Raw genomic sequence first — 23,183 nt, 5'->3', positions numbered from 1 at the left:
AGAGGACATGGAGAAACAGGAACGCTTTTACACTGTTGGTTGTAGTGTAAATTAGTTCAACCATTGTGGAAGACAATGTGGTGATTCCTCAAGGATCTAGAACTAGAAATACCATTTGACCCAGCAATCCCATTACTGGGTATATACACAAAGGAATCTAAATCATTCTACTATAAAGACACATGCACATGCATGTTTATTGCAGCACTGTTCACAATAGCAAAGACTTGGAACCAACCCAAATGTCCATCAATAATAGACTGGATAAAGAACATGTGGCACATATACACCATGGAGTACTATGCAAGCATAAAAAGGGATAAGTTCATGTCCTTTGCAGGGACATGGATGAAGCTGGAAACCATCATTCTCAGCAAGTTAACACAAGAACAGAAAACCAAACACTGCATGTTCTCATTGAACAATGAGAACACATGGACACAGGGAGGGGAACATCACACACCAGGACCTGTCGTGGGGTGGGGAGCTAGGGGAGGGAGAGCATTAAGAGAAATACCTAATGTAGGTGATGGGTTGATGGGTGCAGCAAACCACCACAGCACATGTATACCTATGTAACAAAACTACACATTCTGCACATGTACCCCAGAACTTAAAGTATTAAAAAAAGAAACCCAGTGATGTCCATCAATGGATGAATGAGTAAGCAAAATGTGGTCTGTCCATACAATGAAATATTTATTTGGCAATAAAAAGGAATTAAGTACAAATATATGTTACAACGTAGATGAATCCTGAAAAGCATTCTGCTAAGTGAAAGAAGCCAGTCACAAAACCCCACATGCTATATGATTCCATTCCTAATGAAAGTCGAGACTAGGGAAATCTGTAGACACAAGAGATTATAGTGGCTTATGTCCAGGAGTAGGTCAGGGACAGAAAGGAAATGGGAAATGACAGATGATAGTATGGGGTTTCCTTCTGAGATGATGAAAGTGTTCTAAAATTGGCTGTGGTGATGGCTGCACGTATGTGAATATCCCCCAAACCACTGAATTATACACATGAAATGGGTGAATTACATAAGTGAGTTACATCTCAATAAAGCCGTTTTTAAAAGAAAAAAAAAAAGCCAGGAGTTTGAGACCAGCCTGGGCAACACGGCTCATGAAAGTAATCCCAGCTACATGCAAGACTGAAGCGAGAGAATCGCTTAAGCCCAGGAGGTCAAGGCTGAGGTGAGCTGTGACTGTGCCACTGTACGCCAGCCTGGGTGACAGAGCAAGACCCCTGTCTCAAAAAAGAAAAGGACAAGGACAGAGATTCTCAAACTTTACAGTTCATTCAGACCACTTGGAGTGCTTATTAAAAATGTACATTCCCAGAATCTACCGCAGAGATTCTGGTCTGGGTCTCCAACACGACCTAAGAATATTTACACGAAGCGCCCTGAGGGATTCTGATACGGATGGTAAAGAGCCGCACTTTAACGATCTCCTTACCTAGACTCTGAAGTTTGGCTCTAATGATGCCAAGTTTAGAGACCTGTTTGCACCAAATGAATTATGGATAAAAATGTTAGATGACATTTTTTAAAAATGCCCCATCTGCAGTGTATTCCTTTAAAGTTGATGGGTATGAGTTAAGTTATAGATTTCCTCACAAAAGAATATTAGACTTTTTTCCTATGTAATTACAGAAGTTATAGATAGGACTATTAGGTCATATATATTAAGAATATAATTTCTTCTCAAAACCTTATGATGCCAGAGAAGGCTACAGCGTAGCACAGGGATTAAAACCATGGACTCACACAGGCGGGGTGGCCTACGCCTGTAATCCCAGCACTTTGGGAGGCCGAGGCAGGTGGATCACCTGAGGTCAGGAGTTCAAGACCAGCATGGCCAACATAGTAAAACCCTGTCTCTACTAAAAATACAAAAATTAGCTGGGTATGGTGGTGGGCATCTGTAGTCCCAGCTACTCAGGAGGCTGAGGCAGGAGAATCGCTTGAACCCGGGAGGCGGAGGTTGCAGTGAGCCAAGATCATGCCACTACACTCCAGCTTGGGCAACAGAGTGAGACTTCATCTAAAAAAAAAACACAAACAAAACAAAACAAAACAAACAAACCAGAAACACCACCACTGACTCTGGAACCAGACTGCTTGGTTTGAAGCCTGGCTATGTCTCTGGCTTCCAAAAACAAGATAAAACACAGGTCAGTCATCTGGGTATAAAATAAGAATTGTGAATTATTAGAGGACGTTACTCATCTATGCCTTCCTCACCACCTGCCCTTTGCTCACATTGCCCCAAATCCACTCACTGTATTTTTTCTATGGGTTTCATAGATCAGTAAGTCAAAAAGCTACCACTAGTTTGTGTGGTTGGAATAATTTACAGAACAAGGCTCCCAGGTGGTTTCTCACGCTACTTGGTTTTGCATTTTCTGTCCTGTCCCCATAAAGACATTTATATAAAGTTGGTTGAACAGAAATGTGACCAAACTAGGGAAGCAGCTGTAGCATTCCTTGCAATAATGTTTCTTATTGCCCTATCCTCCCATTCCCTAGTCACCATCTGGCATACTCTTTCCTATGAGAATTTCCTATTTCCTATTTCTATTTCTCTATTCTCTATTTTCCTTTGCTATTAGAAAAGCTTCTGTATTTGGTGTGTAGCAAGTCCAAGTCTCAAATACTAGTGAGGCAATGTTGCATTAAAAAAATAATCACTTTCCCCAGGCCTTAAGATGCAACTTATAATACTTTCATTTCTTTTGTAAAATAAAACTAAGCTGAAAAACATTTTCCCTCAAAAAATAAGGGAAATGAATGTCTCAATAAAATAGTCAAGGAAACTTTTCATACCACCACAGAGTGGAAGAGGCCCTCTTCTCTAGTGAAAAGTGAAGAAAAAGTTCTAATTGCAGGTTTCATGATCACAATCAGGAGATATTTTCTTACAAATATAAAATGGTTTACTTACAAGGTCCTTTGTAGGATTTCTAACTCGGAAGAAATAAACTACTAAGGTGGTAGGTAAGAGTTCCCAAACAAATAGCACCACTCCAAATAATACGTATCCAGCATCTCCTAGCTGATTCTTCAAATCTGCCTGTTAGAAAGAGAGAGGGAGAGTCATTAGACCAAGGCAAGAGGAAATCAATTTGATTCCTTCTAACGTGAACAGAGAATAATTCTAATACTATAGTACAATTCATTCCCCTATATTTTAGAATGTACTATAGAATATACTATGTTAATATTTCTATTTAAAGTATTAAAATATAGTATAGTACATTCTCTTAAAATATGCACATTGAAACCAGATAATAGTAATGGTCTAGACCTCAGACAGGGATTATTTAAACCATATGGGATAAATGATTATCTTCTTCAAAATATTCAGACAGAAACTTCTAACCTATGATGTTTTAATACTTCATGCCCCCAAAACTCTTAAGTCCAAATTCACACTCTCACTTAAATCTAAGCTGATTTTCTTCAACAATTGAATAGTGAGAAGGTTATGCTGCCGCCTCCTAAATTCTTGAGAGCAGCATGTAACTATCATCCCTTAGTCTCATCCCTAGGATAAAGAGGTCAACTCTCAAACTTTTCTTCACATAAACCATATCCTGTTGTTTACCCTTTAAAACCTACTGTAGGCCGGGCGCGGTGGCTCAAGCCTGTAATCCCAGCACTTTGGGAGGCCGAGACGGGCGGATCGTGAGGTCAGGAGATGGAGACCATCCTGGCTAACACGGTGAAACCCCGTCTCTACTAAAAAATACAAAAAACTAGCCGGGCGAGGTGGCGGGCGCCTGTAGTCCCAGCTACTCGGGAGGCTGAGGCAGGAGAATGGCGTGAACCCGGGAGGCGGAGCTTGCAGTGAGCTGAGATCCGGCCACTGCACTCCAGCCTGGGTGACAGAGCAAGACTCCGTCTCAAAAAAAAAAAAACCTACTGTAGGCTAGCTTGTCTAGAAAAACAATCCTCAGAGCCTAAGGTGTTTGGTATGCGGCTGAGTGAGATGGCCAGAGAGCTTGGTGGAGCAGTGTTCTCTCTTCAGAACAGACAGAAGGTTGGTGAGGAAAGTGCATGGTTGGGTTTGGGCAACCATATCAGAAAGGCCATTGTTTCAAAGAAAGAATGTACCTTAAAAGGCCCAAAACACCTACACTTAACCATTTTGCCTTCTCTGTAACATCATACTTAAAGCATGGTAACCAAAACTACTCAGGCTACTTTCAGAAAAATCACTCTCCTACTTCCTCTACATCACATCTCAATCATGTGTTCTTTTTTGATTCTGCACAAATAAGGTATACAACTGTGGTCATTTGTTTTGCTTACTCCTAGATTATTTTGGTGGCAACACACATCTAGATAACCATAAATATCCCATAAAAATAGAAGAATTTTAAAGATTGTCATATTTTAAATCTATTGCAATTATAAATTTTATGTATATATATATTTTTGTTTGTTTGTTTGTGTGTTTGTTTGTTTTGAGACAGGGTCTTGCTCCATCACCCAGGCTACAGTGCAGTGGTGTGATCACAGCTCACCACAGCCTTCAGCTCCTGGGCTCAAGTGATCCTCCCAAGCAGCTGGGACTACAGATGTGCATCAACATGCCTGGCTAATTTTTTAATTTTAATTTTTTATTTTTTGTAGAGATGAGGTCTCAAACTTCTGGCCTCAAGTGATCCTCCCAAATGCCAGGATTACAGACTACTGTACCCACCCATAAATTTTTTTGTTGCTTTTAAGTGAAAGCAAGATGAGGAAAGTACAGAAATAAAGAATGGCTACTCCTCCATATACAGAATTTATAGGCAGAGCAGCCATGCATTCTTAAATGAAAGAAAAACTGAAGTAATTTTGTTAAAACCAAATCTTTGTTGTTTAATGGATACAGAGTTTCAGTTTAGGAAGATGAGAAAATTCTAGAGATGGATGGTGATGATGGCTGCACAACACTGAATGTACTTAATGCCAGTGAACTGTACACTTAAAAATGGTTAAAATCGGGCCAGGCAATGGTGGCTCATGCCTGTAATCCCAGCACTTTGGGAGGCCGAGGTGGGCGGATCACGAGGTCAGGAGTTCAAGACCAGCCTGGCCAATACGGTGAAGGCCCATCTCCACTAAAAACACAAAAAAATTAGCCGGGCGTGGTGGCACTCGCCTGTATTCCCAGCTACTCAGGAGGCTGAGGCAGAAGAATCGTTTGAACCCGGGAGGTGGAGGTTGCAGTGAGCTGAGATTGTACTGCTGCACTCCAGCCTGGTGACAGAGAGAGACTCCATCTCAAAAAAAAAAAAAAAGGTTAAAATAGCAAATATTAAAATGTTATGTATATTTTACTACAATACAAAATCAAATCCCTTGTGTATTATACTTGTCTCTAATTAATCATTGTTTAAAGTTTACATTTTCATATACTTGATTTCCTCAAAATAGTGCACACCCTTAGCAGTGCCTTGCCCAGCTTTCTGCCATCCTGTGTTTGTCATATTGGTTTGGGTTCAGAGATGTGGTTTTAATCCTTTCTAATTATAACACAATTTTCCCTTGTCCTCACAGGTTTAGCTTATCATGATCATTTTATTCTTTCTTCCACTATCTACATGCAGCTGAGGGTTTGAGCACTGCTGAGATGTTAGAAGCACATTTATAGATGGTTAGGTATTCAATACTTTTCCAGGAAAAGCTAAGGAAGCTCTGCAAATCAATCTAATACATTTATAATAGGGAAGTTACATTTCTTTACTGTTAATGGCTAATCTGTGTGTCTCTTTTCCTTAGTGGACCATAAAGCTCCCAAAGGGCAGGGAATGAGTCTGTTCGGTTTTGTATCCCTGGCATTTTTCTCAGTGCCCAAGATAAGGGAAAAAAAAATGCTGTTTGTCAAATGAGTGAATGGTGGTTCATTCTCATTGTTTTGAGTTTTTGTGAGTGTGGATGGCAGATGACATTTCATTACCTTTGTTCATTTGCTTTATGACTCGTCACTTATACATGTATAGAATGCATTTTTAGAAGGAGTATCATACTGCAACAACTAGTGCCATGAGCTTTTTTAAAACTTTAATATCCTCAGTCACTTTTGTCTAGATTTTCTCAAATGCCGTGTACATACTCTATTAAAAATCATTCTCTCCCTGAGGAGGATGATGACAAAAAAAACATTCTCATAACTTCACAGTCCTATGTATTTTCTGAAATCTGAATACAATTTGCTTAATCTTTGCAAATGTCACCCTTTAATAATACCATCTTACATTTATATGGAAGCATGTTAAAAAAAAAAAAAAATTAAGTACTGGCTGGCGCGGTGGCTTACGCCTGTAATCCCAGCACTTTGGGAGACCGAGGCGGGTGGATCACCTGAGGTCAGGAGTTCGAGACCAGCCTGGCCAACACGGTGAAACCCCATCTCTACTAAAAATACAAAAAATTAGCCAGGTATGGTAGCAGGTGCCTGTAATCCCAGCTACTCTGGAGGCTGAGGCAGGAGAATCGCTTGAACCTCGGAGGCAGAGGTTGCAGTGAGCTGAGGTCGCACCATTGCACTCCAGCCTGGGCAACAAGAGCAAAACTCCGTCTCAAAAAAAAACAAAAAAAAACAAAAACAAAAATTAAGTACTGCTTAACATGAGCCCTAAGAGGTAGAATGGAGTGAAAAGTATGTGTGTACACATGTATGTGGATACATACACACATATATGTAATCTCCTGGTTTTCTCAAAAGACATGTGAAAGGGAATGAGGCAGGTGCTGTGATCCCATCTGACAGATGAGTTCAGATGCCACACAGGGAAGTGACCTCTCAAGGTCACTCAGTCATTCACCAGCAGAAACAAGGAGCCTGTACTTCTCTGCCATGTGAACCACTGAAATGCAAATACAGTCGGCCCTCCATATTGGTGGGTTCCACATCTGCGGACTCAACCAACCGCAGATCAAAGATATTTGAAAATAACAAATACTAATAACAATTAAAAATAGACATTTTCAAACAATGTAGTATAACAACTGTTTACATAGCATTTGTGTTGTATTTGGTATTGTAAGTCATCTAGAGATTAATTTAAAGCATACAGAAGGATGTGTGTAGGCTGCATGCAGATACTACACCATTTTATATCAGGGACTTGAGCATCGAGATTGTGGTATTTTCTGGAGTCCTGGAACCAGTGCCTCGAGGATACCAAGGGTCAACTGTGGTCCCTGGTCAGGTGACACCTCCTCAGCACCCCCACTGACCTGGTCTGATACATTGTACCAGTCGTAATCAAAGGAATGGACACTCTTGTTCTGAGAAAATGACAGGATGAACAGGTTGTAGCAGGCCCGAGAGGTGTAAAGCAGTATTACGGTGACACCGATGGCAGTCACTTGACACACGGAGGAGCCCTGGAAAAGAGGGAGCAGGAGGTATGGGCCACTCCAGGTCCAAGACACCAGCCCCTTCCCCAGCCCCTGCCTGATATCAGTCTGGTAAAGCCCTTTGGGATCTCGGGGCACTGTGGTCTCGTTGGGTCTTCCATCAGAGTCCTTTTCACACTCCTTCTTCCTACAATTTCAAGTATCTTCAAAAGGACCCTGGGACTTGGTTTGGAGATGCCTTTAACGGGGTTAAAATATGCACCATTTTCCCGAGGCCTAGAGTGTACGAGCAAGAAAGTCAGATGGCTTCTTTGCTAAATCTCTAATGGCTGCTGCTCAGCTCCAAGAGGATCTTCTTGGCTTCTACACGCAGCAGGTGAGCCCGGGGCCAGGGCCTCTGGCTCAAGGAGGCAAGTAAACAATCTCAGAGGGACAATGGCTGGAGCAGAGCTCAGGACAACTCTGTCCAGAGTCTTGGAGGCTGGGAATACAGGAGCCCTCATGTGACTTTGGGCTTGGAATTATGTGGACATCAGTGATTTGTGCCCCACATTATGAAGTTATCAATTTCCAAAGACAGTTAAAAGACTCCTAGCTCAAAACGGATAATTAACATGACCAAAAAACTAAAACCGGCTTTTGAGTACTGTTATTAGACAGTCAGTCATTAACTAAATCTGAGATACTATTTTCTTTTGCCAGTAGTGCTTTATTAGCTTGTGTGCCACAGGGGTGAGCTCACGAGGTCAGGAGATCAAGACCATCCAGGCTAACACGGTGAAATCCCGTCTCTACTAAAAATACAAAAAATTAGCCAGGCGTGGTGGCAGGTGCCTGTAGTCCCAGCTACTCGGGAGGCTAAGGCAGGAGAATGGTGTGAACTCGGGAGGTAGAGCTTGCATTGAGCCAAGACCACGCCACGGCACTCCAGCCTGGGCAACAGAGCGAGACTCCATCTCAAAAAAAAAAAAAGCCTTGAGTAGCCCCTGTGTGGGACACAATAAAACAGAGAAAGTCAAGGCAAAATCAAGTCTAAAATTCATCAAAATGCACTTTTGCAAACCAGGAAACTATTTTTAGAACATGTTTCATGGGAGGGATCTTGACCACATTTCCACCTACCTTGGACTCCAAGTAAATGTTGGCTAAGGACATCTTAGAGATTTTGTAGAGACAGATGGAGAGAGAGACAGCACACAGCACGAACAGTGTGTCATTAATGGCCACTCGCACGGAGACGATAACCTTCCTCTCCCAATTTCCCGTCTTTACCAGCACAGCACAGGTTAAATTCACCAACAGGAAAACAAGGCTGATGAAGAGGGAGGCCAGGTAGAGGGGCAACCTGGAAAGCATGAGAGAAACTTGTCAACTGCCCATCCCAGGTCCATCTAGAAGGAAACTGTGATGTGTTTTGGTGAACTGCTAGAAGCAGACACACCAAAGGTTACATTTAAGAGCTTGGACAGCCAGGTGCGGTGGCTCCTGCCTGTAATCCCAGCACTTTGGGAGGCCGAGGCAGGCAGATCACGAGGTCAGGAGATCAAGACCATCCTGGCTAACACGGTGAAACCCTGTCTCTACTAAAAATATAAAAAAATAGCTGGGCGTGGTGGCGGGCGCCTCTAGTCCCAGCTACTCGGGAGGCTGAGGCAGGAGAATGGCAGGAACCCGGGAGGCGGAGCTTGCAGTGAGCCGAGATCGCATCACTGCACTCCAACCTGGGGAACAGAACAAGACTCCATCTCAAAAAAAAAAAAGAGCTTGGACTTTGGCAGTAGACGTTCCCAGATTCAAATTACAAACTGACCCCAAATTGTGGCTCTGGATGGTCCTTTACCTCTCTGAACCCCACTTTCCCTATCTGTGGGATGTTGTGAGGACTGAGAGCTCACACACGTTGGCTGGCGTGGACACTCACTGAGCGCTCCCTACTCACAGCGAAGAGTGGAGAGCACAGCTGGGGACGGGGTTTTACAGGCATTCTGACAACTCCACATTGTCAGAATTAACTTAGGCCAAATGCAACCTCTCTGAGCCTTGGTTCCATCACTTGAAAATAAGACTACATAATACCTACCTTATTTATAGGTCTTTTGTGGGGATTAGATGAGATAATGAATTTGTATAACGCATTTTACCCCCAAAAGTCATTATTGACATAGAGTCCAGAGAGCACTCACTAATGTGATTAAAAATCTGCCACAGGCTGGGTGCAGTGGCTCACGCCTATAATCCCAGTACTTTGGGAGGCCGAGGTGGGCGGATTGCTTGAGGTCAGGAGTTCAAGACCAGCCTGGCCAACATGGTGAAACCCCATCTCTACTAAAAATGCAAAAAATTAGCTGGGCGTGATGGCACGCACTTGTAATCCCAGCTACTCAGGAGGCTAAGGCAGGAGAATCACTTGAACTGGGAGGTGGAGCTTGCAGTGAGCCGAGATCGCGCCATTGCACTCTAGCCTGAGTGACACAGCGAGACTCAGTCTCAAAAAAAAAAAAAAAAAAAAAAAAAAAAACATGCCACAGAAACGCAAAACTCTACTTCATTGGCCATTTTTAACCTGTAGTTTCTCAGAGCTACACATTTCCTAAGTGACCTGTGTAAAATCTATGGGAAAACCCAGACATGGAAACTGGGATTCTAGTCCCAGATCTAGACATGCCACTGATGATGAGGGAGTGGGTAGGGAGAGGGAGGGGGTAGGGAGAGGGAGTGGGTAAGGAGAGACGGGGGTAGAAGAGAAAGAGGCAGACAGAGAAAAAGAGAGAGGAGCAGAGGGTATGGGCCAAAGAGACCTTGGTTCCAGCCCACCCAGGTCCATGCCCAGCTGCAGTTTTATTTCCTGCCTTCAGAGTCCAGTGTGACATAACAACCCCCACTTACTCAGGCTAATCTGAATGGCATTTTATGTCTTGTAATTAATAATGTACTACCCACTGGCAAAATCTCTCACATAACTTTCAGAACCCAGTTCTACCAAAGAACTTTGTCTACCCGGCTCCCGCTCATCCTCTAGATCTTAGCTCAAACAGCACTGCAGCAAACACACCCCGACTCTCCCTGTACCTCCATGCATGCACACACACCATGGGTACACAGGCAGTCAGGTTTCTCTGACATCTGCTCTCCTGGTCCCCTGTATTTTAACTTCACAGACTCATCACAGTTTATAACAAAACAGACGGGCGACCATCTGATCAATGCCTGCGTCTCCCTAGACAGAAAGTCCCGTGGAAAATGAGACTCTCCATTTCCACTCTCTCCATCCACGCTGTAGGTGGCAGGGTCTCCATGAAGAAGGCTTAAGAGAGAGGGAAGAAGGAGTCAGTCCAAAAAGCATGACATCAGCTCTCAAGAGCTGCCCTTTTATTTCCTATGAATGCTCTAGCACAGCAGCTGCTACGTCTTCCCCTGGCTAGTGGGGAAATGACCCATCATAGGGGAATTAAACAACTTTCTGGGGAGGCAGAAAGGACTGCAGGCTTCTCGCTGCACAGCCCTGTGCTGGGGGCTGGCTGCTCATCAGGCTCATGCTGAGAGAGTGGGATGAAAACGAGGCGGCCCGGGCCTCCAAGAGCTCAGGGGGGCAGGAAGGTGCCACGGTAAGGAACGTGTGTGCCCTGGAGGAGCGATAAAATACTTGCATCAGACAGATGAGCAAGTCGGACATGCAGGAGGGGAGCCGCCACCCCAGCATGGCTGCAGTGGGATGGGAACAGCACCCCCCACCCCCCAAAACTGTGTGATGATGGGGAACACTGTGAAGTCTTGGGGATTCGACCTCACATGTCATGATGCGCTCAGAGCTTTTCAAACAGACATTAATGATTTGCCACGGACAGATTCTTTTCTAGGCCCTGATTGCTGAGCAAGTCCCCTCATTCATGTCACAGGCCCTGCTGTTCCCTCCGCACCTCCAACCTCTTCCCCACCAGACTGTGGGCATGAGAGGGGCAGCCCCACCCTCCCACATCCCCAGCCTCAAAATGCCATGTCAGGCTCCCACTAAGTGCCCTATCTTTCAATTCTATGACACACTCTTTGCTTCATGTTCTCATGTTTCCACAGTCAGGATCACCTTGCACTATGGAACACTGCATTCAACGTGGGAGTGCTTCTTCTCCTCCTGGAACCTGTTGTAAAGCCCTGGGTGTAGGAGGGTCAGAATCAGGAAACTGAAATTTGCATGAGACCTTGAGCCAGTCGCCTAATCAAGCAAGCCCGGCTGCTTCCTGCTCTCTAGAGCTGGAGGTGTTCCATGTCAGTCTCTTGGGGCCATGGAGTGGGCCGGGGAAATCATGCCTGTGGAGCTTTGAGGGCAGCGTCTGGCTTACAGGTTTTCATGTGCTCTGCCCCATGTTCTCGTAGTGATGGGGGAATCAGGGGAGGGGAGTATGGGCCAAAGGAGCTGTGGAGAGAGACAAAGGCAGGGCCACTTGGGAGTTACCAAAAATCTGTATTCCAGATTCTCAAAAGCCCTGCTTTTATTGTTTTATCTGCTGTGCTTCTGTGAAGAGCGCTAGGATAGAAACATCTAGAACCAGCTAGCCATGGGCCTATTGTTTCTGGACCCTTGCTGGTGTGTACACACATTCCACGTAAGCAGCCACTGGTGTTTTCCAGATGATTCCTTGTGGGTGCTGTTTGAAATACAGTTGACCCTTGAGCAATACAGGTTTGAACTGTGCAGGGCCACTTATGTATGGATTTTCCTCCACTGCCACCCTTGACACAGCAAGACCTTCCTCTCCCTCCTCCTCTTCCACTTACTCAGCATAAACACAATGAGGATGAAGGCCTTGATGATCATCCGCGTCCACTTAATGAGTAGAAAATTTGTTTTCTCTTAGGATTTTCTGTATTTTTTAAGAGACAGCATCTGTGTCACTGAGGCTGGAATCCAGTGGCATAAGCATGGCTCACTGCAGCCACGAACTCCTGGCCTCAAGTGATCCTCCTGTCTCGGCCTCCCAAAGTGCTGGGATTACACCTGTGAGCCACTGCACCTGGCCTACGCTCTTCCTCAGAAAATACGCTTTTTTCTGTAGCTTCAATCGTGACTTTTGTACGACTGACTTCGAACATCTTTTATCTCAAGCCACGCCTCTGATCTGAGTTCCAGCCTTATGTCCCTAACAGCCTGCCATTCGGAGGCCCTGCCCCCTCAAGCCAGCATGTCCCAAACTCAATTCCGAATGTCCTTTTTTTTTGAGTTGGGGTCTTGCTCTGTCACCCAGACTGGAGTGCAGTGATGCAATCCCAGCTCACTGCAACCCTGAACTCCCGGGCTCAAGCGATTCTCCCACTTAAGCTTCCTCAGTAGCCAGGACTACAAGCACGTGCCACCACGCCCAGCCCCACTGTCCCTCTTCTAACATGCCTCTAACTATTCCTATTTCTGTTAAAGGTGCCATAGCTTTTCATAGACTCTTTAACTGTAATGTGCTTCTTTGATTCCATCCACCCCCTATGTAATCCATTGTCAAGGTCAGTAGATTCTTCATTCCCACTCTATCCATGCCTCCTGTGCCAGCCCCACACACTGTCTCATGCCTCTGACCAGAACTAATGTAGTTTCCTAATTCACCTTTGCCCTAAGGCCCCACCCCGCATCTTCCAGACCCAAGCACTCAAGAGGCCGCTCAATCTATGGACAGGCTACATGCTAATCAAGCTGGTCAACTCCATGTTTTTTTTTATTTTTTTTTTTTATTTTTTGAGACAGAGTCTGGCTCTGTCGCCCAGGCTGCAGTGCAGTGGCACGATCTCAGCTCACTGCGAGCTCCGCCTCCCGGGTTCAAGCCATTCTCCTGCCTCAGCCTCCCGAGTAGCTGGGACTACAGGTGCCCGCCACCACGCCCGGCTAATTTTTTGTATTTTCAGTAGAGATGGGGTTTCACTGTGTTAGTCAGAATGGTCTCGATCTTCTGACCTCGTGATCCACCCGCCTCGGCCTCCCAAAGTACTGGGATTACAGGCGTAAGTCACCGCGCCCGGTCAACTCCATGTTTTAAACATGTCCGGGTGTCTCCACCTCCCGTCTTTCTGCAAGCTGATTTTTCTGCCTGGAACCTTCCTCCCCCTTGATTTTTATGTATCAAATCCTATTCTCTGAGGCTTTAGGAGGCTTTGTTTAGTCTACTAAACAAAAGCCTGTTATTATCTTAAGAAAGGAGGCTGTGTTGGGAGATTTGAAACAATATGGAAAAAATATGTGTGATCTAACATCAAGTTAAAAAGTCAGGATGCAAAATTGGAAATGCAATACAGACATCAATTTTGTCTTGGGAAATCTGTATAAAAACCTACAGTGGAATACATCATTGTATTTCCTTAGGGCTGGAGGGGGGTTTATGTTGGGAGGAAGGAAAGTTCAGTGGATTTGCTTGCTTTCTTTCCACGTCTATATTCACAAAATGTCTATCTTTTTCTATTTCATAATTTTTTTCCTAATACGCTTGTTACCACTTTTATAATGCAAAACCATCTTGCAAAACAAGTTTTTTTCCCTCTATGCCTGCAGCTGTGGTAGAAAGGGAGCGACCTGGAGGTGTAGTGAGAGAGTTTTAAAAGGGGGCCAGAATAACTGTATCAAAAAAGTATGTTTTCACAGAAACAGAGTTTTGTACATTGCCCCCAAAACTACTTCTTTTTAACCTAAACCATAGGGCCAGGATAAATAGCTCATCTTGGCGTGATGACAGAAATGACCCAAAGAAATAAAACAATCAGTGTGATCCCCGCATCTGGGAAGACCACTTTGCTTGTAGGACCAGAAGGATCAGTGCTGCTGGTCAGCAGATGCAGGTGTGAGGCGAGTCTTCAAGGCAGCCAACACAGCAGCGCCTGACCACCTCCCACTGGGAGGGGACAGAAGCAAGGGGCTGTAAAGCATGCTTTAAATGTATCTCCCAATACCATCGCTTCCTTCCTTCCTTCTTCCCTCCCTCCCTCCTTCTTTCTTCTTTCTGTTCCCCTCCCTCCCTTCCTTTCTTTCTCTCTCTTTCCCTCCCTTCCTTTCTCTTTCCTTCCCTCCCTTCCTTTTTTTTTTTTTTTTTTTTTTTTTTTGGGTGAGGTCTTGCTCTGTCACCGGGCTAGAGAGCAGTAGTGCAATCACAGCTCACTGCAGCTTCTATCTCCTAGGCTCAAGCGAGTCTGTCACCTTGGCATTCTGAGTGGCCGGGAATACAGACGCGCACCACCACGCCCAGCTGAATTTTTTTTTTTTTTTTTTTTTTGTAGTGATGGGATCTTGCTCTGTTGTCACGGCTGGTCTTGAACTCCAGGGTTCAAGAGATGCTCCCACCTCAGCCTCCAAAGCGCTGGGATTACAAACATAAGCCACTGCTTTTTCACTTAAAGAAAGGGAAAAGCAGGCCAGGCGTGGTGGCGTGTACCTGTAATCCCAGCACTCTGGGAAGCTGAGGAGGGAGAGTCGCTTGAGTCTAGGAGTTCAAGACCAGCGTGGGCAACATAGCAAGACTCTGTCTCTACAAATTTTTTTTTTTTTTTTTTTAGCTGGATGTGGTGACATGCACATGTATTCCCAGCTACTCAGGAAGCTGAGGCAGGAGGATTGCTTGAGCCCAGGAGATTAAGGCTGTAGTGAGCTATGATTGCACCACCGCCACTGCACTCCGGCCTGGTTGAGACCTTGTCTCTTTAAAAAAAAAAAAAAAAAGAAAGAAAGAAAAAAAAAGGAAAACCTGGCTCACTATATTTTTTACTTATTTACAAAATCACAAAGCTAGAGGGCAAACAGTGGAAAATGTTTAAAATCAACATGTTCTTGAGCACTCCCATGCCAAATGTTCACATTTCTTAAACCAAATAAATTAAAATACATAGACTGAGAAAGAGAAAGCCTGAATCAAATTGCCTTCCACTCCAGCAAAACTCTGAGCTAGCAGATGTGGGAGGGCAGAGATTTTAAGTGAAAAATAAAGTGGTTCTTGGCTGAGCTGAATATAAATTATCTTCAAAACCAGTGAATTACTACAGGAATAGATTGGAGTGGAAAGTTTCAACTAGTTCTAGACTAATGGCTCATGTTTTATTTCAAGAGAGTCATGATTAAATTAGAGAAGCCAATTTATTTAGAAGCCAACATACCAAAGCATCTCAAGGGAGAGACTGTGGCCTGAAATGTCTCTAGTGGCATCTGGTTTAAGAGAACTGAGGAATTCTATAGATGAGACTAAAGATGTGCCTACACAGGAATAACTCCTAGTATTTCTTTACATTTGGCAACAAAATCACTAGGACTGGGTTAACAGGCATCTCCCATTGAAACCTCACCCTCCTGTTTCAAGGAACTCTCTGACTTCGCTGGCCCAAACATCTCACTTATTTTTTTTTTTTTTTTTTTTTTTTTTTTTTTTTTTTTTTTTTGAGATGGCGTTTTTGTTCTTGTTGCCCAGGTTGGTATGCAATGGCGCAATCTCAGCCCACTGCAACCTCGACTTCCTGGGTTCAAGTGATTCTCCTGCCTCAGCCTCCCAAGTAGCTGGGATTACAGGCGTGCACCACCACGGCTGGCTAATTTTTGTATTTTTAGTAGGGACAGGATTTCACCATGTTGGCCAGGATGGTCTTGAACTCCTGACCTCAGGTGATCTGCCCACCTCGGCCTCCCAAAGTGCTGGGATTACAGGCGTGAGCCACCGTGCCAGGTCGCAAACATCTCATTTTTAACATCCGGATCCAACTATATTTCTCCCCATCTTCTCCCTTCATTTCTGCAAATCCCTTCCCAATAAAATGCAGCCATAATTGTCAGCACAGCCTGTCTTTGAGGTACACTTTGGCTCAAGGATCAAGCGAGGACTGCACCATGCACATATCTTCTCACCTGAAGACTCCAGTCCTTGTGCTCAGAGGTTGAAAGTTTTTAAACAATTTCCCTTCTGACCAGTGCTTTCATATTTCACCTCTAGAAGACATTTAATTACCCTAGCCTCAACTGCTTCCAAGATAAAATCAGTTCCATGGTCTAATCAGACAGAATGTTCTCCACACCCATCTTCACTCATGCTTTGATGTACATTTCTGGTTGGGGACATGCAGGGCAAAGACTACAGATGCAGAGGCAAGGCTACTATTTTGTTACTGGAGAAGAGAGGGAACTGTCTACTTGTACTTTATATAGGTTGAACATCCCTAACCTGAAAATTCAAAATCTGAAATGCTCCAAAATCTGAAACTTTCTGAGCATCAATCAACATGATGCTACAATTGGAGAATTCCACACTGGACTTTATGTGATGGATTGCAGTCAAAACACAGTTAAAACTGTTTTATGCTGAATTATTAAAAATATTGTATAAAATTGCCTTCAGGAGATGTGTATAAGGTATATCTGAAACATAAATACATTTCATGTTAGACTTGTATCCCATCCAATCCCCTCATCTCTCATTATGTATACACAAATATTTCTTTTTCCTTTTTTTTTTTTGAGACAGAGTCCGCTCTGTTGCTCAGGCTGGAGTGCAGTGGCGTGATCTCCACACACTGAAACCTCCACCCCTTAGGCTTAAGCAATTCTCCCATCTCAGCCTCCTGGGTAGCTGGGATTACAGGCGCCTGCCACCACACCCAGCTAATTTTTGTATTTTTAGTAGAAACGGGGTTTCACCATGTTGGTCAGACTGGTCTCAAACTTCTGACCTCAAATGATCCACCCTCTTCAGCCTCCCAAAGTGCTAGGATTACAGGAGTGAGCCACTGTGCCCAGCCTGTATATGCAGATATTTCAAAATCCAATCTGAAATCTGAAATACTTTTGGTCCCAAGCATTTCAGATTAGGGACACTCAACCTGCACTTTAAATTGCTCTCCTTTGGACCAACATCATTTCATAGCGGACGCTGAGGTTCCACCTGAGTCTGGCAGAGACGTGAACTGAGCCACGTGCAAAGCAGTGAAGGGAGACAGCAAGATCAGGTGAAAAACAAAACAAAGCCCAGGACGGTGAGTCTTGGGGCTCATATCTTGGCCCAGGCACCTTCACAGAACTTTCTGAACTTCAGAGAAACTTTCTGAACTGGTTTCCTTGGACATAAACTCAGGATTAAACTATTACACCTTCAGAATTTTAAGTAAAAAGTCTTTACATATTTTTAGATGATATATATTTAAATAAAATATGTATACAATTTAACATATTTTTAAAACTGATAAAATAATTTTTCATTTTGACCCAAGGAGGCGATGCCCAGAGTCACCTTTTCAGAAATGTTTGCCGGAGGCAGTGGAGTTCTCCTGGGCAGAGACGCCAGAACCCCTGGACTCACGCTGCACCCCCTCGCCTCTTCCAGAGGCCTGTTCTCCTCCCCCAACCCCAGTCAAACTTGACCATTCTTTTTCTTTTTTTTCTTTTTGAGACGGATTCTCACTCTCTTGCCCAGGCTGGAGCACAGTGGTACAATCTTGGCTCACTGAAACCTCTGCCTCTGAGCTCAAGTGATTCTCCCACCTCAGCCTCCTAAGTAGCTAAGACAACAGATGTGTGCTACCTCGCCCAGATAGTTTTCGTATTTTTAGTAGAGACAGGGTTTCACTGTGTTGGCCAGGCTGGTCTCGAACTCCTGACCTCAAGTGATCCGCCCACCTCGGCCTCCCAAAGTGCTGGGATTACAGGCGTGAGCCTCTGTGCCCGGCCAAACCTGACTATTCTTTAAGCCACTGGTTCTTGGCCTTAGGAAAGTCATAGGCCTCTTTGAAAATCTGGGGAGAGCTATGAACCCTACATAGGAAAATGCAGATCCCCCTCCTCACATAACTTAAGAGGTTCCCTTCCAGATTACACTCCGGCACAAGCCTCTCTTCTTCCACAAAATGTCCATGCCTCCCGGTGTCCATGCTTTTGGCATGCTGCATATCCTGCTTTGCCTGATTCTGCAAGCCTTTGTGTTAAGCCATCTTTACAAATAGAGTGTCCACTTCTCAACTATAATACATTCTTCCTCGTGGTGCCTAACTGAGCACTGAACGGTCAGAACGGTATTTCTGGATGTGGATGGATACCCTGCAAGTAGCTGTGTAGCAACTTAGGGTTCAATGGGCTCTGAAGTTCTGGAAAACAAGAAGCCAGAGCCTACCAGCAGCTGAGACAAGGCGCGTAAGGCCACCAGGTGGTAGGCTGCAGGGGCGAGGCCCTTCCACAGCTGAAGCTGCACCTGCACCTGCACCTGCACCTGCAGTGGGAGCATGGGAGGGGCAGGATGGGGAACGGGGAGCACCTGGCAGAGCACCTGGCAAAGCACCGCATCTTCAAAGAACCCTATTTCCTTCTGCTGAGGCTCTTACTTCTCAGAAAGGTTTAGAGGCAACATACACCTATTTTATTCCCATCCATTTCCTCCTGTTAGGAAAGGCACCAGGCTCTTGTTTCTGAACTGGTAAGTATGATGCAAGCCCCCATGGTTCATGAAGTCATGATTCGATGACCTGTCACCGGCAATGCACACGATGCTTGTGGGCAGCCAGCCAGCAGGCAGGACTGCTTCCGGCGGCTCACAGAGCAGCGATGTGTGCAAACCCTGATGGAGAGATGAGACTCACATGTCGGCACTTTCCCCTTCTACCACAGAAAGAGATGCCCCGCGGTACTTACCGGTATTTGAGTAATTCTGGAGAATATTTTGACTTGGCTTTGAAAATCACCTGCAACGACAGAAAAACATGGCAGGTTGACAGAACCAGACTGATACCATCACTGGGAATTCCTCTGCCCCTGCATCCACCGGCGCTGGGGCACGTATTTTGTAATTGAAACATCCACATTTGTTATGCCAAACATCTTTTATGTTGCATATACAGTTTTAACAGTAAAGGAATTTGAACATGGTTAAAAAAAAGAAAACAAAAGTAAATGTATTACTAGTCTACCATGGCCAAGTATTTAAGATTTTTTTTTTTTTTTTTTTTTGAGATGGAATTTCACTCCCGTTGCCCAAGCTGGAGTGCAATGGCGCCATTTCGGCTCACTGCAACCTCTGCCTCCTGGGTTCAAGTGATTCTCCTGCCTCAGCCTCCCGAGTAGCTGGGATTACAGGTGTCACCACACCCAGTTAATTTTTGTATTTTCAGTAGAGATGGGATTTCACCATGTTGGCCAGGCTGGTCTTGAACTCCTGGCCTCAGGTGATCCACCAGCCTCAGCCTCCCAAAGTGCTGGGATTACAGGCATGAGCCACCACACCCGGCCTTAAGATTCTTATTTAAGATAAGCAGTTCACTCTCTTTATTAGCATTTTTGCTGGCACCAAATTAGTAAGTGTCTGCCTACCCAGGCCTCAAACATTGCAGTACATTTAAAATAACAAAACATCTCTGGACTATGGAAGTATCACACTGGACTGTTTTCTAAAAGAGAAATATTGCAGACTGGCATTTCTCAAGCTCTTTTATAAGTCTTCACAATTGCTGAATTGCCCACACACACTGGATGGCAGAGAGCCTGGCAGAATCTTCGAGAAGGTGAAGAGGAGCAGAAAGTAGGCATCCACGCACGCTTCCGCTCCCCAGACAGGGAGGCTGCTACTGCTACAGCATGTGCTGGAGATTCAAGCAGGGGCCCAGGCTCATGGGGATCTCAGTGGGCGAGGAGAGTCTCTGGGGACTGGGGTAGCTCATGGAGCAGTTATACATGAGCACATGGATCCCTGGTGTTTAATAGGGTTGCAGTACAGTACTGGGAGAAGACAGAAAGGGTGTGGAAGACTGGAGGAGAGAGGATAGCTTTTCAGAAACAATCTGTCCAGCATCTGAAGACCCCCATTCCAGCAAGTCTGGACTCTTTGACCAACATCTCTCCATTCTCCCACCACAGCCCCTCATCCCCCAGCACCTGGCAACCACCACTGTACTCTCTGTTTCTACGAGTTCTAACCTGTTTAGATTCCACATATAAGCAGGATCTATTTGTCTTTCTGTGCCTGGCTTCTTGCACTTAGCGTAGTGTCCTCCAGCCATGTTGACAAAGTCCTGAGGAGTTCTACAGCGTGGTGACTACAGTCTGTAACAATGTATACTTGAAATTTGCTAAGAGAGATCTTAAGTGTTCTCACCACAAAACAAGGGTGGGCAACTATGTAAGGTGATGGATATGTTATTAACTAGCTTGATTGTGGGAATCATTCCTCATGTATATGTATTATCAAAACATCACAGTGCACACTTTGAATATATTCCATCTTTGTCAATTACACCTCAATGAAGCTGGGGTGGGGAAAGAAGGCTCAGATTCCCCACTTGCAAGCAAACTGCTCTCCATGGAGTTCCTAAACCCACCCTCGGCCTCTGGGCCTTTCCTCCCACAGCCCCCTGAAGCTCCTGAACCCCAGTGCTCAACGTGCATACCCGCCTGGTCCTCCTCTCCCTCATGAATCCCCCGGTCACATCCACTCTCCGCTGCCTCTCAGGGAGGTGGCTGAAGTGGGAGGATCGCTTGTGCCCAGGAGTTCGGGACCACCCTCGCCAACATGGTGTGAGGCCTCAGGTCTTAAAAAAAACCGTAAGATAATGATCTTATGATGGCCAGGCACGGTGGCTCACACCTGACCTCCAGTGCTCCACCCACCTCGGCCTCCCAAAGTGCTGGGATTACAGGCGTGAGCCACTGTGCCCGGCCATTCCTAAAGACTTTTAAGTAAGCACCTCTTCGCTTTTGTAACCTCCTCCAAGCTTCACAGGTGAGCCTTCCAACCTTCTAGAAGAATTATTTGGTTCTGCTGTGAGTTTTCTCTTTGTCATAAATCCTTTTTGGAAATAGGTAAGAGGTAGGGGTTTACACCATATATACATTAAAATATTTTTCTCTGGTAATGGCGCAACAGATGGCTCAGTACAGCGACCCTCCTTTGAAGAAGTCCTGGTTCCGCTTTATCTGACAACTCCCCACGGGATTTTAGTCAAGACACATCACCTTTGGTATTTCTCTGATACCCATTAAAGGACATGTTACCAAACAACCTCTCTTAGAAACAAGAAATAGATGAATACATGACTCCAAAGTTCCATTACAAAATATGCTACCGATTTCATATAACGTAGAACAATGCCCTTCTGTGAAACAGTCCTAAGGGATCTTGCTTTTAATAACTGAGGCTTCTTCACAAATGCCAAAGTGAGAAGAAGAAACTACAGAATTTTTTAAAAAGTGTTTGGCCCATTCAATATAAAAATCTGTTTTGGTATTTGGCCCACTTAGTGGGGTTTACTGAGTGGTAGGGAACTCAGTTCAACGCTCCTGGATTACACTTATCCAACACATAAAGTGGCTATATTGCAGCGCTCCGGGCCACCATATATAAATGTTCATATGCTTTGCCCCAACAATTCCACTTGTAAGAATTTATTCTGAGGCAGGCCTCCTCAAGCTGTCCCAGCAGAACTGGAAATTGGTAAGATATATTACTGAAAATAAATGTCATGTGATCAAACAAGTTTAGAAACTGCTAGGAAAACTTTCTCCCCCTGCAGGAATTCTCAGAGCCTTTCAAAGGCAGATACATGGTCAATCTTCAAGAGAAACATATGGTAGACAGTGGTTTTCCAAATTTATTTGACCAATTACAGCCTTCCTAATACATGTTCCCGGGAATAGAGTTTGGGAAGCACTGCACTATGGAACCAAGTATGAACAGAAGGTTCACGGCAGCCTTAATAAGAGTAATGATAACAATAACAACAACAAAGGAGAAGCAGCAGCAACTTTAAGGTGCTCCCCAGCATTTACCCCACGAACATGAACACAGATCAAGCAATGCACTGAGTACAAGAGGACCCTGGAGTTCACCATTCTAGCCCTGAAAGGGAAGGATGACTTACGCCAGCCAAGACGCGGATAATTCACAAACCCTCACTCATTTCATCACTAGATCCACCTCCCTGCCTGAAGGGAAAAAGTCATCAGCATATCAAGGCACAATCTGATGTTAAATCTGTTATTTTGATCCTCCCAAGCTCAAAGCCACAGTGCTAACACCATCAAAATAAAAGCCTTGACCATGATTTTGAAAAACTCTATCCACTTCTTATAATTTGTGGCAATATATCTTGAATTCGGGCTGGGTACAGTGGCTCACACCTGTAATCCCAGCACTTTGGATGACTGAGGCAGGTGGATCACCAGAGGTCAGGAGTTCAAGACCAACCTGGCCAACATGGTGAAACCCTGTCTCCAGCCGGGCGCGGTGGCTCAAGCCTGTAATCCCAGCACTTTGGGAGGCCGAGACGGGTGGATCACGAGGTCAGGAGCTCGAGACCATCCTGGCCTACACGGTGAAACCCCGTCTCTACTAAAAAATACAAAAAACTAGCCGGGCGAGATGGCGGGCACCTGTAGTCCCAGCTACTCGGGAGGCTGAGGCAGGAGAATGGCGTAAACCCAGGAGGCAGAGCTTGCAGTGAGCCGAGATCGCGCCACTGCGCTCCAGCCTGGGTGACAGAGCGAGACTCCGTCTCAAAAAAAAAAAAAAAAAGAAACCCTGTCTCCACTAAAACTATAAAAATTAGCCAGGTGTGGTGGCAGATGCCTGCAATCCCAGCTACTTGGGAGGCTGAAGCAGGAGAATTGCCTGAACCCGGGAGGTGGAGGTTGCAGTGAGCTGAGATCACACCACTGCACTCCAGCCTGGGCAACAAGAACGAAACTCCATCCATCCATCCATCTATGTATCTATCTCTTTCTCTTTCTCTCTCTCTCTCTCTCTTGAATTCATCTGGGCACTATTCAAGCTGTGCTTAGAAACTTCCTTAATCCTTCAAGTTAATCCCTAAACTTAAGTTCCTTAAAGTTGTGTTTGAACTC

General features: G+C 44.9%; 1 protein-coding gene across 1 annotated transcript in view; it reads right to left on the bottom strand.

The window, feature by feature from the left end:
- The window catches only part of GPR137B (G protein-coupled receptor 137B), a 77,468-nt gene that overhangs the window by 30,064 nt on the left and 24,221 nt on the right, over positions 1 to 23,183 (bottom strand). The window contains exons 2-5 of the mRNA XM_010384666.2: positions 18,984 to 19,033; positions 8,486 to 8,708; positions 7,241 to 7,390; positions 2,952 to 3,080 (exon numbers count right to left, since the gene is read on the bottom strand). Coding sequence (XP_010382968.1) covers positions 2,952 to 3,080; positions 7,241 to 7,390; positions 8,486 to 8,708; positions 18,984 to 19,033 — 552 coding nt within the window. The remainder of the gene's footprint in view (positions 1 to 2,951; positions 3,081 to 7,240; positions 7,391 to 8,485; positions 8,709 to 18,983; positions 19,034 to 23,183) is intronic.

Source organism: Rhinopithecus roxellana, chromosome 8, assembly GCF_007565055.1.
Source record: "Rhinopithecus roxellana isolate Shanxi Qingling chromosome 8, ASM756505v1, whole genome shotgun sequence".
Classification (NCBI taxonomy): domain Eukaryota; kingdom Metazoa; phylum Chordata; class Mammalia; order Primates; family Cercopithecidae; genus Rhinopithecus; species Rhinopithecus roxellana.
This window is presented reverse-complemented; position numbering and strand designations above follow the sequence as displayed.